This window comes from Takifugu rubripes, chromosome 18 (assembly GCF_901000725.2).
Source record: "Takifugu rubripes chromosome 18, fTakRub1.2, whole genome shotgun sequence".
NCBI classification, from domain to species: domain Eukaryota; kingdom Metazoa; phylum Chordata; class Actinopteri; order Tetraodontiformes; family Tetraodontidae; genus Takifugu; species Takifugu rubripes.
Window position 1 is genome coordinate 3,568,072 of NC_042302.1, and position 19,845 is coordinate 3,587,916.

General features: G+C 45.5%; 1 protein-coding gene across 3 annotated transcripts in view; it reads left to right on the plus strand.

Annotated features, from left to right (window-relative positions):
* btbd11a (BTB (POZ) domain containing 11a) overlaps positions 1 to 15,821 on the plus strand; it is a 69,585-nt gene extending 53,764 nt beyond the window's left edge. The window contains exons 3-17 of one of the 3 annotated variants that reach the window (XM_029825764.1): positions 3,641 to 3,848; positions 6,416 to 6,568; positions 7,117 to 7,282; positions 8,873 to 8,962; positions 9,907 to 10,008; positions 10,803 to 10,896; positions 11,489 to 11,624; positions 12,431 to 12,573; positions 13,302 to 13,480; positions 13,690 to 13,795; positions 14,410 to 14,512; positions 14,722 to 14,803; positions 14,880 to 14,948; positions 15,025 to 15,138; positions 15,437 to 15,821. In XM_029825764.1, the coding sequence (XP_029681624.1) occupies positions 3,641 to 3,848; positions 6,416 to 6,568; positions 7,117 to 7,282; positions 8,873 to 8,962; positions 9,907 to 10,008; positions 10,803 to 10,896; positions 11,489 to 11,624; positions 12,431 to 12,573; positions 13,302 to 13,480; positions 13,690 to 13,795; positions 14,410 to 14,512; positions 14,722 to 14,803; positions 14,880 to 14,948; positions 15,025 to 15,138; positions 15,437 to 15,667 (1,976 nt within the window). In that variant the 3' untranslated portion in view covers positions 15,668 to 15,821. Of the gene's footprint in view, positions 1 to 3,640; positions 3,849 to 6,415; positions 6,569 to 7,116; positions 7,283 to 8,872; positions 8,963 to 9,906; positions 10,009 to 10,802; positions 10,897 to 11,488; positions 11,625 to 12,430; positions 12,664 to 13,301; positions 13,481 to 13,689; positions 13,796 to 14,409; positions 14,513 to 14,721; positions 14,804 to 14,879; positions 14,949 to 15,024; positions 15,139 to 15,436 lie in introns of all 3 variants that reach the window. The other 2 variants (XM_029825763.1, XM_029825765.1) reach the window with 2 other exon arrangements.
* The last annotated feature ends 4,024 nt before the right edge of the window (positions 15,822 to 19,845 follow it).

Genomic DNA, 19,845 nt, shown 5'->3' on the forward strand with positions numbered 1-19,845 from the left:
TCCACCTCGAGTTAAACGTCCTCAGGGGAGGATGTCGGGTAAAATAACAGGCCTGCATTTTTGACCTTCCATTAAAATCACATAAATAATAAAGCGGGCTCGCCTCGATCACGTACCTCAGGATTAATGCGATGTTCCTTTCAGACGCCAGCAGATCGTTTGTAATTCGAAGCTAAATATTTCAGCAGGTGAGTCTGTATTCTGTTGCCGTGGGCCTGAAACAGATGCCGCTCCGGCCGTTAGTGGTCTGTCATTTAAAATAAGCCGCCCGACACCTTTAGCAATGTCATTTGTGGTGGCGTTAATAGTGCAGCGTCTGACCTGAGCCCGTCTGCTGCGACCTTTCAATCAACAGACGCTAGCGCGGCCTTAACGATGTTTTATACGGGAGATTATTAGCCGCTCAAGCGGTGAAATTATTGGCTACTTGTGTGTTGATGATGACATGCGCTGTAATTGACCGTGATTAATAGATGCCACGGACTTGCTAATGCCCCCCCCCAGGGCCGAGCGCCAAGTCGCTCGTATTACCCAGCGATGATTAAATGGCCCGAGCCGGGACCCCCGGGGGGGAACGAAGGGCCACGGCGGTGCGTCAGAGGACAATAAAGGAGTCGTCCGTCTCAGCCCCCGCCATGAGGACATCGTCTCACTTCAGTGGTCTTGGTTTGCGTTAGAGAAGTCAGCTGGGTTCACTTTGTCAGGTTGAATTATGAGTTAGTGCTCAGGCTGATGCAGTCTGCTCCCAAAGCACATCCGAAGTGTGTTTTAGTCTTTGTTTATACCAGTCAGTCTTAACGAGCCTCGGATTCTGCCTAATTTTGGTCAGGAGATATGAAAGGTTCTCATGCAAACAGTTAAACATGTTTATTAGAGAGTTAAATCACTGAAACAGGCCTGTGTCCCAAACTCCTCTCCTCAGGAAACAGAAAGAAAGGTTATTCCAATTATTCCAGACTGAATTATCATTTTAGACAGCTGCTTTTTTTTAAGTACGACAATGTTTTAGCATCATTAAGATTTTGCATGAATAAGAAACAGTCAGCGTCACTGAGGTGACACAGCCGGGAAAGATGGCGTCAGACACGCTGGTAGCGTTCCTGGCAGCTTCTGCCTGTCTGATTTATTCCAACTTTAAATCTAAAAGACATATTCCACGACATGGGGTGGGGGGGGGGCTCCTGATATCGTGGAGGGGAAGTGGCAGGAAAGGATGGGTGGGTGGATGGATGGATGGATGGATGGATGGATGGATGGATGGATGGATGGATGGATGGATGGATGGATGGATGGGTGGATGGATGGATGGATGATGGGTGGATGGATGGATGGATGATGGGTGGATGGATGGATGGATGATGGGTGGATGGATGATGGGTTGATGGATGGATGGATGGATGATGGGTGGATGGGTGATGGGTGATGGGTGGATGGATGGATGATGGGTTGATGGATGGATGGATGGATGATGGGTGGATGGATGGATGGATGATGGATGGATGATGGGTGGATGGATGGATGGATGATGGGTGGATGGATGATGGGTTGATGGATGGATGGATGGATGATGGGTGGATGGATGATGGGTGGATGGATGGATGATGGGTTGATGGATGGATGGATGGATGATGGGTGGATGGATGATGGGTGGATGGATGGATGATGGGTTGATGGATGGATGGATGGATGATGGGTGGATGGATGGATGATGGGTTGATGGATGGATGGATGGATGATGGGTGGATGGATGATGGGTTGATGGATGGATGGATGATGGGTGGATGGATGGATGCTGTTAAAGGGTGGAATTATTCCCAGTGATGGTCTCATCCACCGCAGAACCATTAAGCTGGAGTTGATGGATTCCGGCTCTCCTTCCCAGTGGAGCCTCCACGCTGAGCAGCTTCAGGATGACTGAATTCATTGCAGCCCGACACTGTCAGGAGTCCCATTAATTATTCCTACTGCTATAATTCTGGAACTCTTCATTTACCAAATGAGACCGGCTTTATAAAAAATATAGAAAGTTGTTTCGTTTTTTTTTAAAAGATGTTTTGTGCTCTGAGTTAGGGAGGAAATGCTAATTAAGCTTATGGAAGACATTAGAAAGGATTTCTAATCACTTATCCTACAATTACCTTGGAAAAGCCTAACAATTTAGAAGCAAACGCCTTTAAAATAGTCTGTGATTGGTTGCTAATGTCTCTATTTTAGCATGCTAACCCACTGGTGAACGTTACCCAAGCATTATTTAAGCATTTTAAGTGAGGGATATAATACAATGTCTATCCATTAATCTGTCAGTTCAGGTTTGGGAGATCAGACAGACGAGTTCAGGACTTTTAGTGAAGTTTGGATCGATAATCCAGCTTTGGTCTGTAGCAATAAAGAACTTGGCTCAGCTAAATAAAGTCATTAGCCGCCCTCCTGTAATTAATTCATAAAAGCAGACAGAGGAAGCCCACAGAAGCGATAGTTAATTACAGCAAGTCTTGTGCTGCTGACAAACCAAAGCCACCTGAACAATTAACAATTAATGACGGCGGGGGGTTCTCAGTCTAACCTGAGTTCGGAGGATCAGCAGCATTTTAGCCGCGCCCACGGTGTCTGTGGCGGCACAAAACCGCTTTATTATTAATGAACGTGTTCCGCAGACCTGGGGGGAGCGCTGGCTCTTCCCGAAGTTAATGTCTCTTTTACACTTTCTTTAGTTTCAGTCTAACTGGGGAGTTTTGTCGCGAATTTGCATATTTAGCTTTCCTGTCTTCATCATTATTAATGGCTCATTTATCTGCTTTATATTCAGGGCAGCAGCGCAGCGTTTAGCTCACGCTGACCCCCACAGAGACACCCTGAGCCCTCAAAAAGTTCTGTGCAGAGACTTCTGCAGCAGAGTTTTGGTTAATTTAGTTAACCGATGGGACACTGCGATCGTTCAGGGCGCACGTGTGCATGCCGGGCTAATCTCCAGCCAGATGAGAGATGCCTGGCGCCCAGTTTGTGAATGATTACATCACACGGGAATCTTATTTTTTCAGAGAAATCAACACTGCGGGGGTTTTCCTGTCAGAGCAGCGTCGTTAGTGCATCTAATGACATCATTAATAATCTGCCGCCAACTTGTCCAAATGTCGAGCGGTTGACCTTCGCTGGATCTGAACCGTTTTCAGACGCAGCTTCGTGACAAGAAGAAGGACGGGATTTTCCGCAGGAGAAAAAAAACAGAACTGGTTTAATTATTCATTTCGTTTTGACTAATTTATCATTTTCATTTTCTCTTGTGTATGAGTATTTTGTGGCCATGTGCGTTTTTCATACTAAGCTAACCAGTTTCTGACCTGCTTGAGAGGAAGTAGGTGGAACCTGCGGCCGGCTTCTGTCCTGGATGAAGAACTGATTTAAGTGGAAGTTTTGTGGACCTGCACACTTACTAAGAAAATGGTGAAATTTGGGTTAAATATACCAATTTGACCAATTTGTAAATATGGCAAATGTAATAGTTCAGTGAGAAAGGGAAGGCAAGACCAAGAGATGTCTGGCTCAGCCAATGAGAAGTGCAGGAATATGGAGAACAGGAAGTTCCATCACATCAGTAGCTAATGCTAATATATAGCTTCCTATCGCTACCCACTGTCTTCAGGTGACCTGGTGTCCCGGGCCATGCACCACCTCCAACCGCTGCACATCAAGAACCCCAGCAATGGCACCCCGGTCCACCAGAAGAGCAGCACCACGGTCCACTGGGAGCCCGAAGCCCTCTACACCCTGTGCTACTTCATGCACTGCCCGCAGATGGAGTGGGAGAACCCCAACGTTGAGCCCTCCAAGGTCACCTTACAGACTGAGAGGTGAGGCTGCCGTTTATTCTTTTGTTATAACATCAGCTCGCCGTGTTTGACATGTCCGCGCGCCTGGTCGGGGTCATGAATTATTGACGGAGCCAAGGTGAGGCCCTGCGTGAGCCTTCAGCCTGGTGAGTCCAGGTGTTCTGGCTTCCTCGTGCAAACCATTCGCCCTCCGCGAGTGTTTTTTAAGAAGCAGCGTGGGCTGGACGACGCTGACACGTCCCCGGGCGTTGAACAGATTGATGGGAACAACAGGGACTTCACTTGGTTGGACGGATGGACAGATTCCAACATCTTTCCTCCGCGCTCAGGAGCTAAAAACTCCATCCTGTTGACTCTGGGGAGCGCGAGGAGTGTCAGGCGGAGTGGCATGTCATCAGGCACTCGGGTGCCCCAGAGAGGAAATTTCCTATTTAGCATTCCACTGAAAGGCTGAAGGCAGGAAAAATGGGCAGAAGAACACAGCAGGATATAAAGGGAAGCAGAATATGATCTAATTAGATAAAACTGCCCTCCGCGAGGCTTTGGATAAGCCTTCTGTCAGGCAAAATATGGAAGCTGGAGAGATTTTTCCTTTTAACCTAAGATTCAAAAATGTTCAGTTAGCTTAGCCCAGACTAGCCACAGAAGCAACCACAGCACCTCCAACCAATAATTGAGTTTTGAAGCATATAAGCTTTAGAATGATCATATTTAGATGCCTCTTCTGGTCCTGCTCAAGGTTTGATCCTGTTAATCTCAGGTCTGAATGAATAACGTGGACTTGAAAACAAGTGTAACCAACATTAATTTAGTGTGTTTACAGAAGCACTGAGGCATTTTCTGAAACTTGTGCTAGGGTTTTTGCCAGAAGGTGACATTGAAGGGACCATACGCGGGGACTTCCTCATTCATTCAGCAATCTTAATGTTTTTGAAGGTTTTACAGTGTAAGAGACTCGTGCTTTTAATATCGTTTTAAGGCTGCTGGGGTCTAATTAGCCTAGACTCTCTGTATAAATGCTTGTAAAGAGAATAGAAAACATTCGGGGCATTTTATCAGCTTTAAGATGATCTGATAATGGTAGCAAAGCCCCCCCCATGAGGTCACTCACCAAAAGAAAAAGAATATTTTGTTCAGATGACCCCTTTGATGTCCCTGGGGAAGTTAGAAAAGAATTAGTCGAAGCTAAAATGGAGAAGTAGAACTGTAATTAAACAACAACATGAAAGCTGCTTGGCAAAAACAGTGGCATGCATCAACCACCACAGGAAAGTGGCAAAAAAAAAAAACATCGGAATTACGGGAATCAGTGATTTTTACTGTTTTCATACTTATTTCTCTTTTTGAAAGACCTGACGCTGCCAAAAAATATCCCCAGGGTTATGAACTCTCTTTGAACCTCAAGAAACATCAGGTTGCAATGTTATTCAAATAGACTAACAATAGGAAGGCGGCAGGCCCTGACGCCATCTGTGGGTGCACCATATGCTCTTGTACGGATCAGGGTTCGGCCCAGGGTTGGGGTAGGGGGTCGAGCTATACACTCAGCTGGTGTGACAGGAGTTTCTGGACCTGAATATCTCTAAAACCAGAACTAATCATTAACTTCAGTAAGAACTGCGTCAGGCCTCCTGCAAATTTGATTTCTTTTTATTTCATTTTATAAATTGCATTTTCATATGTCATCGACCCCAAGATTTGATGTCAGCACAGGTGCTTTTGTTGAGAAGGGCCAACAGAGGAACGACCTGCTCAGGAAGTTAAACTCCGTCAGCGCCAGGAAGAAGCTATAGTGCTTCTTTTTAACTTTCTTGAAAGTATTTTGACTTTTCCCTTCACCTGCTGCCACAATAGTTGGTGTGCAACACTACGAAGGACGGGAGTTCCCTTTGGGATAAATGTGTGGTTGGAAAAGGCGATCATGAATCAGCATGACCACATCTTGTCATCTGAATCTGCGCTTGTGCCGTCAGGGCTTCGTCTTAAAGCTCCACCACGGAGAGCCAAACGCTATTCCAGGTCATTCATCCCCATATCAGACCTTTAAATCTGGATACTGGCCTGTGGACGTGAACTCCCTATCCTCTTTTTACAATTGATTGTGTGTTATCTGTTAGTGTATCGTCTATTGTGCCTTCTACTTGCGATGGAGACCAGATTTATTATTGGGGGGGCTCCTCTGGGCTTTGGAGGCTGATACAGGAGGCACCTTCTTGCTTCCACTGACACCCTCATCATAAACTCCTGTATGTATGGGAGTTTGTACAGTTCTGGCAGACGGCTGAACAGGATTTCCCTCTGGGATTATTAAAGTTGATTGAATCAAATTAAATCCAGTGAGAACAAATTAAGTGTGTGTGTGTGTGTGTGTGTGTGTGTGTGTGTGTGTGTGTGTGTGTGTGTGTGTGTGTGTGTGTGTGACAGATTAGCTGACAAACACAGAAATAGACTCAGATAAGTAAGAAATGATGAAATATGAAGACGTCAGCGAGCTTAAACCCATCATGGAGTTATAAATGAGGAATATCGATTTCTTCTTCTAACAGTCATCATGTTCTGACATGTATGGTGCGTCTCGCCCCCCACAGGCCGTTCCTGGTACTGCCTCCGCTGATGGAGTGGATCCGGGTGGCAGTCGCCCACACGGAGCACCGGCGCAGCTTCTCCGTGGACAGCGATGACGTGAGGCAGGCCGCGAGGCTGCTGCTCCCTGGCGTGGACTGCGAACCTCGACAAATAAAGTAAATACAGCTCCAGAGGCCAATAAACCCACCACTTTAGTCTGGCCTTTTCGTGGCTGACATTCATGTACTGTTAGGTTTAATCCTCATAAGCTGTGATGGATAAAGGCTGGTGAAATTCAAGGCAGGTCCAGGTGCTGATACCTTTTCACACCCCTCCCCCGCCACAGGAAGATGTCCCCATCAGCCCTGAAACTAATGCAACCTGTCATGAAAATCAGACAAAATCTTTATAAATGTTTTCTTGCATTTCTGATGTGATCATGAATCATCACCAATTTGATTCCGAGACGAGTCCTGATAGGATTTCAGTAGGAGGACATGTTGGAAGTGATCCGTTTCATTAGGGACACTGACGTGCCGAGGACAGGAGTGACTAATGGAGCCTGGCATCGGATCCATCGGGAACGCTACCTCCGTGCTTTTTCCCTTCCTCTCCTTCTGCTCTTAATGATTTCAAATGTTTAATCTGTCAAACCAAACTTTGCGCCAGCTTCAGTCGGCTGCCTTTTTCACATCAAAGTAGTTGATCTTATATCTGTCCGCAGGGCCGAGGACTGTTTCTGCGCCACCAGAAAGCTGGACGCCGCCTCCACGGAGGCCAAGTTCCTGCAGGATCTGGGCTTCAGGATGCTCAACTGTGGCCGGACTGACCTGGTCAAGCAGGCCGTGAACCTGCTGGGGCCTGATGGCATTAACAGCATGAGCGAACAGGTCAGGACACACACACACACACACATATACGGAAGGTTAAAGACTTCAACACAATAAAATCACCCACTGAGCACAAGCTGTTCCATTGAAACTGTAAATTGTCATCATACATCAAAAATGTAGCTTTGTTACTGGCTGACAACTTAGAAGTGAAAGGCAAAAAATGAGAAAGTAAAGCTCTTTCAGGTAGATTATTGGTAAAAACATACCAGAGAACACCAGGAAGTTCTGCATTCAGTCTAGTCATTTCAGAATACTGCAGTTTGTGTATATTTATTTAGTTGCTACAGTATTCACGCACCTGATTAAACCATAAGGCCCAGTTTTATCTCAAAATGTAAAAACAAAAGTAAAACAAGGCTCCCGACCAATGTCACCTTTGTATTTTAATCATGTTATAAGCACAAAAAGCAGATGGTCATGCTGGAGAAGTGAAATTATGGATTTAACACCATCAGAAGGGCAGCGCTGAACACTGACAGGGAGCTTTTAAAGAGATGGCAGGATGTGAGGGGGCGGGGTTATCGATGACGGGGCGTGGCCATGTGTTAGGGGGCAGGGCCACAGGTGAGGTAGATCAATCAGGGCAGAACACACAATTAAAAACATACTAAAACTCTAAGAAAGACAAATAAATGACCCTTAAATATTGTGCAAATATACATGCTAGTATGGGGGGTTCATAGTCAAGTTTTATTTAGAGAAAGTTCAGTGAATTTTCCTTAACTGAGCACGCTTTCCTTCAGAGCTGCTAATGTTCCCAGACGACTTTGCAACTAGCCGTAAAATCCCTGTTTACCACGCATTTACATTAACACGAAATGATAACCATTAAAACCTTGCATCTGTTTTCCACACCTGCCAGCGCTGCAGGATTTCAGACATTTAGCATATTTGTGGGATAATTGAGCCTTTTGTTATTCTCGCAATAAATCATTTTCTTCTAAATGCTAGATAATTTCACGCTGCCGTGGTCTTTGGCCTCTGCACTAACAGGACAGTTACACAGTCCTGATGCATCCTGATCAATCATCATTTAAATAAGAGATAGAAAACCTGTCAGGTCTTTTTTTTTTTTTTTTTACAATCAGCAGCCATATTCTGAATCTGATGAGAGTTTGCTACAGTTCTTGTGTTTCCTATAGAAAACGCTCCATTTATGGCATATTTGCTCTTTATTTCTTTGCCTTAACCTTTCCACGAAGATGCTGAAGATGAGGCAGTGGTGTATGCAAGCCTCTTTTAGCTTGACTGGTAAAAAAAAACACTATAAACAGAGGGATATTTTGAATATTTGTACATTTTTGGCTGTTGGCAGCGCTGCTGCTGTCAGACTGTGCAGCTGGAGCCGTGCATGTTAGCCAAGAGGCAGAGAGCAGTCATAATAAACTGTATCTGGAGGGTCATGTGGGTGGAAAAGCCTCTGGCTCGAAAAAGAAAAGTTTTTCCGTCCATCCCTGCGCTCTTTCCTTATTTACTTTACTGAGTGTCACTCAGCAGCCTGTGTGGCTGCTGCTCTCATGTGATCAAGGTTCCTTTCAAAACTCAAACCAGTGAAACTGCAGCCTGTAACTCTTCCTCCGCCTGCAGGGGATGACCCCTCTCATGTATGCCTGCGTGCGCGGGGACGAGGCCATGGTCCAGATGCTGCTGGACGCAGGCGCCGACATCAACAGTCAGGTACAGCGCTGAGTGGACGTCGTCAGTCTCAGTGTCACATTTGATGGATTTGTCTCCATTAAACTCTTTTGATTTGCTGTTCTTTTTCTGCGATCTGGCCCGCTGTCTGCACGCTCTCCGTCCTCTTGGCAGCTTTGTGTGAACGTGGACTGATAAGCAGCTCGGGATCGTTTCCACAGTTAAATCGCTGCAGCTGTTTAGAGCGCATGCATTTGCTTCCTCATCAATAATGCATCAATATCATCGCTGCTGGACACGTGTCGACAGTGTAATTTCCTGCAGGCTGTGCATGAGCTCCACTGTGCTTATTTCAATATTAGATGGAAAGCGTTTCCTGTCTCTGTGCCCCTGCTTTACCATGAATCTCCACCAGGGGGCACTTACGTTATACCAGCAGCAGAGCTGTCAGAGCATCATCGTTGTTGTCTGATCAAGCAAATAAAACATAAAAAAGTAACTTTGTGACGCGTGCATGAATTTCCAGTGTAGGGCGTTTGCGTGTTGACTCTGGAGCAAAGCCCAGAAAGCTTAATGTATTCAACTCTTCCACATTAACAAAATATAAACATGGCTGAGCTGTGGTCCTGAGTCAGTGCCGCTCATCCCTGTTAGCGGCCTATGCTAACAGGCCTACGTTCTCTCTGTGGTTTCAGTGTAGCGCTGGGGGGAGGGGCTTTTTGTGGGATCCAGCTGATTCGGGAAAGGCTTTGGAGGCAGTATTGATCATGTTTAGAGTATTATTGGATGAATATTTAGGATTTGAAGAGGGTTTACCTGATCCGCCTGTGATCAGAGGCAGCTGCTGGCGACCTCCCGTGAAACTGCTCACACTTCTCCCCCTCTGCATACTGCTTCTCACTAACCCACACTCTCCACACCTCCCTGAGCTGTCAATGTTAATGGCTGTATATCTCTCTCCCTGAACTTCACCTATGACTTCCCAGGTGCCAAGCACAGTAAACAAGCACCCCTCAGTTTATCCTGAAACGCGCCAGGGGACGCCACTCACTTTCGCCGTGTTACACGGACACGTCCCTGTCGTGCAGGTAGTGACGCTTATGACATTCACCTGTGGCGCTTGCCCTGACCTTTGCACCAGAATTAAGAAATAGCAATGTTTTAAATCTCCTAATTTCCTAATTGTGTCAGGGTTTTGAAAGATATTTTAAAAAAGTCTAAATATGGACAGAAATGAGTTGGTGGGGGGTTAATCAAAGCTGAACTTTAGATTTGGCACCTCTGTTGTTATACATTTGGTGAATTTATGACCAGCTGACTAAAGACTTGCAAAATGACCACTTTGTCCCAACTCTGCTGGGCAGAAAAAGAAATAATTAAACTGTCCTTTAGTTTGTTCAATAATGAATGGTCCTGCATCAAGAGGGAGACGCTTCCAGAGGCTGTCTTCCCACCCTGGACAGAGCAGCTCGGTGATTCGCAGCCTCAAGGACGCCAAACTTCAGTGTTTCACCCTTTTCTGGAACAGATGGACCCATTTGCTCGCAGCAGCTCGCGTGTGAGCCGGCCGAAGCAGCAGCGGCGCCCTCAGGATTCCGTTTTTTATTTGCATCGCTACAGTCAGAGTTTGTTTTGGAAAGGGAGGGAAGAAAAAAGCATTTCCTCGCTGAAGGAACAAGAAACCAGGAGAGAGGAGATAATGAGGAGCATAGCTGGGGGTGTGTTTAGTGTCCACAGCTCAGGCTAATTGAGCTGGTTCAGGGAACAGTTGAGGGTTTTTTTTTCCACTTGAAGAGCTCGAATATAACACCATCGTCCTCTCACTTGTTTTCTTCCTCACCTCTCTCCCCCGTGCCCCCCCCCCCCCCCCCCTTTCCCACAGTTGCTGCTGGATAACAGAGCGAATGTGGAGGGCGCCCTGCAGGATGGGGCGGAGAACTACGCGGAGACGCCGCTTCAGCTGGCCGCCGCTGCAGGTGATTTGAAACGTGCAGCGGGGGACGCAGGGTCCACGAGTCTCGGGTTCCACACGTGCAAATGAGGCCCGAGTACTTTTATTCTTGCTATACGGGAGATTGGTCGCGGCAGGCCGGATGTGAAGTTCACCACAAGGCTTTTTTCCCTCTGTGAAAGCAGCGGCTAATTAAATCATCGCTCCCTTGCTGTCGGAGCGTCATTGTTTGAAAATGACCTTTAAGGTTAGAGTGAAAATTGACCCGCATGTATATTTGAAAGGTTAATTAGAGACTACGTTCACATCTTTACTTAGCTTAGCTTAAACACAGAGCCTGGAAATGAGATGATCATTTTCATAATTACTTTGCAAATCGTTTGATCTGTAAAATCTCGAAGGGGGAAAATAGCTCCTTTTATTGACGGTGGAAACCCAAACCCTTTCACTCACGGTCATTCATTCAAACAGTCTAACAATTGATGTTAAGATAAGTGTTTTCTGCATCACTTATTCGGTGAGTGGAGATGTTTAATCCTGAAGACAAATGTGGTGAGAAATGGTTGAATAAATGTATTCAGGAGACCTGATGCTGATGGTTGCTGCTTTGTTTTCAGGCAACTTTGAGCTGGTGAGTTTGCTCCTGGAACGAGGCGCTGACCCCATGATCGGGACCATGTGTCGAAACGGCATCTCCTCTGCTCCGCTGGGAGACATGAACTCCTTCAGTCTGGCAGCATCACACGGCCACAGGTAGTTGAGGGACGGATCGTCATCGCGGCGGTATTGATCCATTTACACTCTCGGGCCTGATCGATCTGCCTCTGTCACAAAGCGGCGCGTCGGGCTCCTATCTTTGTCCCGGTGGCGCGCGCCGCGGCTAATGCTCCAGCTTCAAAGCACATTCCTGCAGCCAGGGAGGAAAAAGGCCATTAACATTCAGCAAAGAGAGGGAACGGAGCGGCAAATCCGACAACGCAGCATTATAAAAACAATTACCAGACGATGCTCTCAGAAAAGAAACATTCAAAGCCAAATCAATCAGGTTGACTACAAGATGGTAGCCGGGAAAGTTCTTCTGCATTGTTGATCGCTGTCAGAGATCTGGAGGTCGTTTTAGATCGTATGCATAATTAAAATGTCTTCTATGCTAATAGGTTTATGCAGAAGTTGCCTTTTGTGCTTTGGTGTTGGCACCGCTCACACAAGTGGCTTTGCTTTTTTTTTTTTGAGTTTCGAACTATCAAAATGTCCCATAATGACATAGGTTCGGTGGGCCCGGGAACCGTAAAGTTGGAAAATTCCGCGGATTCTTTAGATTGAGCTGCTGTTGCTAAGCTAACTGTTGAGCAGATCAGCAATTCATCTGGATGGAAGCGACTCGTCTCCACCTCCATGTGCTAAGCTACATTTGTGCTAATATGACAAAGAATATCCTCTCATTCTATTGTTCCTGAGAGCTGCAGTTGTTTAATTTAGGAGCCTCTGGCCATCGCCCGCATCCACTTGTTCTCTGTTTGAGTTTTCTCACGCAGCTCTCTCACTCTCCTTACCTTTAGGAATGTATTTCGCAAGCTCATGGCCCAGTCGGACAAAGAAAAAGGGGACGTCTTGTCTCTGGAGGAGATCCTGGCCGAAGGTTCGGATCACGCGGAGAAGAGGCTGGCGCCGCAGGCCAACAGCGGTGGGACGCTGCGAACAGGAAAGGCCAAACTGAGAGCCCTGAGAGAGGCCATGTACCATAGCGCAGAGCACGGCCATGTGGACATCACCATAGACATCCGCAGCTTAGGTCAGATTTACTAATGCATGCTTCACACGCCTCGCCTCCAGCTGTCCTGGAGACGTCCTCACGCTGTGACTGTCCTGTCCCATCCTGTACCTGCCATCAGCAACCGCTGCTTAGTGTCCGACAACGGCCCCTCATCTGAGGCGCTAATAGCTCAGTCAGAGGTGTTAATGAGACAATTAGAACGCGAGGATGCAACAAGCTCCAAACTCAAAGATCCCACACGCGACGTAGCCAATCACTGTCGCTAAATTACGACGGTTCTCCGTGTCTGTGTGGCCATACCATTTGTCAAATATTCCACTTCTCTCACAACAGTGTTTGTCTGTTCGTCTGGAAGCAGCGTGAGCTGAAAACTTTCTGGACGCTGATTAAATTTTCAGGACGGTTCTCGTTTCCTCCCGGACGGCGAGTCACAGTTATGTTAATCTCACACAAACGTCCTTCTGGGCTCATCAGGCCATTTGTGAGCTGGACATCCTTTAATTGTATTCAGAGGTGGCCCTTTTATGTTTTCTCAGCATGATCTCCACGAGGTGATGGGAACATGGTCTGTTCTGTTGTCCTGCCTCTGATGTGTGTGTTTGTGGGTGGACGTGTGTGGACATGTGTGTATTCACTCTCCGTGTGGCGTTTCCCAGGCGTCCCCTGGACGCTGCACACCTGGCTGGAGACCCTCCGGACCTGCTTCGTGCAGCACCGCCGGCCGCTCATCCAGGGCCTCCTCAAGGACTTCAGCTGCATCCACGAGGACGAGTACACGGAGGAGCTGCTCACGCACGGCCTGCCGCTCATGTTCCAGATCCTGCGAGTCTGCAAGGTTCTTTAGTCTGCATGTAAACAAAAAGCTTGTTAGCGGAACATCAAACAAACCGGGACAGGGGAGAACAAACCGCCCCACGTGACATTAACATCAGCGCTCGCATCTGCATATTTCCAGATGCACTCTGAGCCTCATTATCATACATTTGCTTAAAAAGCGGTGATTTGTGGGGAAGTTTGTGCTGACTTGAGTCTGTTTGTCTGCAGAACGAGGCGATAAGCCAGCATTTGTCGGTCATCTTCACCCACTGTTACGGCCCCTTCCCCATCCCCAAGCTGACGGAGATCAAGAGGAAGCAGACCTCCCGCTTAGGTAAAGAGCTCCAGCTAAAAATAACCTATGGCAGCGAGAGTCAGACTTTCGTTTGCTGAGAAGGTTTTTTTTTGTTTTTTTTACAAAAATAGTACTTTGCTGAATTAAAATGTTGGGTTGACCAGTGTTAATATCTAAACACCAACTCTAATTAAGGTATTCAGTATTCAGTCATTTTGGTAGATTTCAGCTCACAGTTTCCTGCACCGCAGATTTAAAGGGAAACAGCAAAATGAGGCATGAATTTTTTTGTTCAATTCAAATGTATTCTGCAATGTTGTACAGCAAGAGGATTTATATTTAAGTCCTAATGTAATTGTAAAAATAATATTAACACGGGTCAGGAAAGTTTGTAAATTTCTGCATTTGTGGAGCAGCCTGTTTTAGAGAGCATCTTTGTGGCAGCTTCCGTGCTGAGGTTTTGCCGTTAGTGATCAATCTCATGTCGTCAAACACATTTTAATGCAAGTAGAAATAGATCAGTTTGGCTGCAGCGCCATCTAGTGGAATATCTGAGTATTTTGCCTGTGAAATCTATTTAAAACAAGGATGTTTATGTTATCATTAAAAAATATATATGTTAATGATCGACATAAACCATCTATTTTTTACAGACCCCCACTTCCTGAACAACAAAGAGATGTCTGATGTCACCTTCCTGGTGGAGGGGAAACCATTTTATGCACACAAAGTGTTGTTGTTCACGGCTTCAGCCCGGTGAGGAACTTAAGTCTTTATTGATTTGCAGAATTATGTCTTTAAAAACAAACGGCCGATGCAGCACTATACGATTAATGTTGGCAGCATGACTGGGAGAACATCCCAGAGAGGCAGAGCCTGAAGAAGACATCAAAGATGTGGCTTCCTCTGGGAATCTGACTATATAATACCATCTAATACCCATGATTCCTTGCTGTTCCCTCCAGGTTTAAGTCGCTCCTCCAGAACCGCCCAGCTGCAGAGAACACCTGTATTGAGATCAGTCACGTCAAGTACAACATTTTCCACGTGAGGCTGTTGTTCCATGAACGCTGTTTGATGTCCGTGTCCATATTTAATGACGGAACTGTGTTGTCTTTTTCAGCTGGTCATGCAGTATTTGTACTGCGGAGGCACAGAGTCTCTGCACATACGTAACACGGAAGTTATGGAGGTACGAGAGGCACAAACGCGGCTCTGTCAGCGTCTCTTTGCCGTTTGTCTTCAGATGCTGTCCTCTTCCCCCGCAGCTCCTCTCAGCCGCCAAGTTCTTCCAGCTCGAGGCTCTTCAGAGACACTGTGAGATCATCTGCTCCAAGAACATCACCACGGAAACCTGCGTGGACCTCTACAAACATGCCAGGGTGAGAACAACGTGACAACTTGTGAAGTAAAGACAGCTGACAGAGACATGATTGAATTCAATTTCTCCACGGGGATGAATAAAGTTCATCTTAATCTTAATCTTAATGATTGCTGTACAAATTAGCCATAGCTGCTAGCTTGTGGACAACGAGAGCCTTTTTTTTCCCCAGTGCTATCTAAGTAAGATAAAATTTCCCAACTCTAACAAATTATTAACATGCTTAGCAGTGTTAGCATGTATTGCACTTGCATGCTATGTTGTATTGGACTTAAAACGCTGTTTCCTACGTGACGCAGTTCCTCGGGGCCTCTGAGCTCACGGCTTTTATCGAGGGCTACTTCCTGAAGAACATGGTGCTGCTGATCGAGCTGGACAGTTTCAAGCAGCTGCTGTACGAGCCCCCACCCCCCGAGAGCCCTGTGTCCAGCCCCGGCATCTACTCCGACATCCTCCACGACCTGGAGAAAACTCTGGCCATGCGAATCCGCTCCATCCACCTCTCCACCTCCAAGGGCTCCGTGGTGTGACCCCGTGGAACCCCCCTCGAACAAGACCCCTCTGAAACCCCGCAATACGGCCCTGCCCCCACCCCGCGAGAGATTCCCTTTAAATCGGCCCGATGAAGCAATCACATCATCGGCGTACAACAAAAACAATAAAAACTCACCTGTTGAGTTAAAACGTGATTAGCAAACAGTTTTTTTCTATAAAGGTGCATGAAATACCTTTTTTGGGAGGGCGGTGAAAGAGTTTAGAGTAGTTTTAACTCGACATCTCTGACGTGTAGTTTTAAACATGCCAAAATATTATCCTGCTATACAACCAATACAAGTGACGCGTAGCAATGCCAGGAGGCTTTAGGCAGAACACTCCTGTCACTTCCCTGTTGGATGTTTCACTGTGTTCCACCTGCCCAGGCCAAACTGATCACAGGAACTTCCACCAGGACGGCCCACTAAGAGAGCGGACACACAACTGGGAATTGAAATCCACAACGGTTTGTTTTTGGGGGTTTTTTTGTGCATGTCGTCCACTCGACTGAGCTGCCCCAGCGTGGCCAAACGGACCACCATCTCATCGGGGACTGTGGCGGGAAAAAGTGGCCGGCTGGGATCAGGATTGGCCGGGCTGCTCTCATCTCCACGTGTAAATAAGTCCCCAAAGTCAGCGTGCCGGTCGTTCTTTCTGCTGATTTTTGTAAATGGATGTACAGCGTACTGCCAACGCTGCTGCTGCCGCCTTCATCCAATGTGCCCCCCCCCCCCACGGGTGCACCCCCCACCACCACCCCCCCCCCCCCCCCCCCCCCCCCCCACACACACACACACACACAAGCATATTTTCCAGCCGTCTCTTTCTGCACACCGGACGAGTTTTGTCCTGTGTTTTCTCTGTAGACGTGTCAGGCTGGACAAGGTGATGAAGGTTCAGGTGGACTTGCTTTACAAAGGTGACGGATGGATGAAGTAGGCCAGCAGGGGCCACATCCCGGGATCAAGCCTGGGGAGGGAGTGTGTCCAGTTGGACCCTGTCTTCAGACCTGGACCCATTCTTGCCTTCAGCTGGTCCTTGAACACCAGATCTGACCCTTCACCTAAAACCAAATTGTCCAGAATTCAGTGAATTTCCCATCCTGCCTAAATGTTCCATCCTGTTGTTCCAGCAAATTAACTCACACCCCTTCTTCACTGGGACTAAACCATTTTTAAAAATCTCCCCAGACACCAAGAGTCCAGCTAAATAAAGCAGTCATTCCAAATCATGATAAAATAAAAGATTAAATAAAAGGTCGCAGTTAATCTCTGAAGATTAAAAGTCATAGATTTCTAAAAGATCAAAGAAAATCAGGAATATTTTTGTGTGAGATTATTATTTTTTGTTCTTTCTCGTTGATCTGACTCAGCTGTGAAACGTCACATATCAAAGCATCAAAGACCGACAAGAAAATTCACTCACGAGACAAAATACTAGAAACTTTCCTCAATGAAGCTTCAACAGTCACAGCCTGAGTGAGAGAGCCCGGGCTCAGGTGAGTCAGGGGGCGTGGCCTGTTCGTCCCTGGATGGTTGGTCAGCATAAAGGTGTGTTGCTCCGAGGTGTGAGTTTGATGCTGGTTAGAGTTGAGCTTCTTCTGTCCACATGGCATCCAAATGCTGATATGACTTAGTTAGCAACATTACTAAAATGATGCTCAGAGAGGTCAAAGGTTAAACTTGACATCATCCCATTTACCTCTGAGCGGGGGTCTAATGATAAAAGTGAGGCGGACATGTGGACACGCTGAAGGGTTGAACAAGCACGTATTTGTTTAGTTACGTCTCTTTGATCTCTGCTGCTCTGCATGTGTAGGTGTCACTTTTCTGATGTTAGATGAGTTCAGTTTCAGTTTGTGTCAAATGAGTGTAGCAACATTAGCCTGGTGAGAAAGCGATTAGGCCACGCCCACTTCCGAGGCGGTATTGTAATCTGGTTGAAAGAAGCTCCGCCTCTCACACTGCTCTGTTAGCCATTCCTGCAAAATCCTGATTTATTTTTCAACACAACAAAGTCAATTAATTAAAACAAGTGATTCCATTTTTCCACAGACGTTATTTATTTATGACTGTAAATGCAGGATATCCACAAGATGGGCAATGTTGCCTGGCAACAAACCAAAAAAAAGATACCTCCCCATCTCAGATTCAAATGTCTCTTTAACGTCCTCGAGCGTCAATGTTTCTGCAGAAATCGGAGTTTTCAGGCGTAACACTGTCGCGCTGGGAATAAGCATATTAGGCCAAGAGAAAAATGACTTTAATGGAAACAAAAGTTCTAATTTAGTGTAAATAAAATAAAACACAGCTATGACTTTATTTTCTTACCTACATACATAGCGCTGTATATTTTATTTTACATTCTGCAGCTATTTTGTTTTACAAAAGCAAAAAAGGTTGAATAAAAAAGGTGTTTGGAACTAAGCAATATTAATTTTGAGTAGTGCAAAAAGTACTGCAGGACAGAGCTAAACTATAAATGACCTGAAAGAGGTATAACCAGCCTTAGCGTAAATTTCTTTTCTTTTTTTCTTTTTTTTGAGGCATCATGAGAAGCTACTCGTTGATTTTTGTCCCCAAAGCTGAAAAACTTTGAAATGTAACTCAAAGATGCAAACCGTTTTGTCTCACCGAGGTAAAAAGGTTCCTAATGATGTCAAGCACTTTGGTGCCAGTGTTACTGTAGCCACACAAACACACACACTTTAGCAGTTTCAGTCGTTTTTGTGACCCAAAACTTGTTACACTGGTCTGATTTTATCAATATCGATGTTTAGCAAAAAGAGCTAACTTTAGCTCGGCCAAGCTGATTCCATGCTGGGTCAAAGTGCTAAATGCTGATTGGAATGGCTTTCCTTGTTTGTCGTCTTTAAACGTGTGCTTTGTCCACCAGGACTTTGTTTGTCCCAACATTTATTTGCCTGCCTATTTGTTCCTGGTAATAAACAACACTTAGGCGCAGTGGAACATGCATGGATGTTCACTAGACTTCAAATCCAGCAGGGGAAGGGGCAAAGTTTTGCTTTTTTTTCCTTTAAGAAAATGTATATTGTACAAAATATAAATATATATGAAATATAAATTATACATGTGTGAGAAGCAGGGGTGTGGTGGAGTTTAACAACAAAAACGAATTTTCCACTCGCGCTGCACTGTGGTTCCATGACATGCATTTGTGGACAGCCAATAAACAAGCAGAGTTTAAACTGTCTTAATGTCATTATTCCGCTTGAATTACTATGAATTACTGTGTATATTTGAATGTTACGCTAAACCCAAAAATGACAACTATTAAGTCATCAAAAGTAAGTTACTATTTATTCATATTGTGTTGTTCTAAACAAAGCCACGTGGGGGAAGTACTGAGGATAATCGCCAGATGTCCATCTTGTTACTGACAGCGAAGAAGAACGATCACATGACCGGAAGTCTAAATCAAAACGGTTGAGCTCAGACCCATTTTAAAAACCACAGTATAATTTATGTTTAAAAATGTATAAACGTATAAATTCCACCGCACCACAGGGTCATGCATTTGTCGACTTTCAAGAAGCTAGTGTTGATTTCATTCATGCTATTCAGTGATATTCAAAATAATATGGGGGAAAACTTGGGGACCCTGGCGAACATAAAGTAAATAAAGTCAATCTGTGCGTCCAAAAGCGAGTTTTAACCTCTTAATTTGTGACGTTTACACTCGATATCATTATCCCCGCGTACGCCGTTTCTTGGTGCTGGACATTAGGTGTTGAATAGGTCTCTCAAAAACAGCAACACGGGCGTTAACACTGCAGTGCATATCACAGGCCTAGGAAAACTATTTACACAAGTTGTCTTACTGTCAGTTTATACACAAAAACAGAACAATGAATTAATTAACAGATGCAAACAAACACAATATTTTTCCAACATTATGTTAAACGAGACAAAACCATCAACAAAAGGTATTTATTGCTTTGGATGTTTTCTTCTGCAGCCTTGTTTACCTTGTTTTAATATTTATGTAGCAAGAGTAAACATTTATGATGAAAGAACAAGCATATTGATTATCAGACAGCTAAGATAGGAGATCATAGTTTATATGTTATTCATTGTCCTCTAAGAAGTTCAGTAAAATAAATAAACATTTCCTTACGCCACCTTAGGGGGCAGTATTTGGAAGAGAAGCTTGA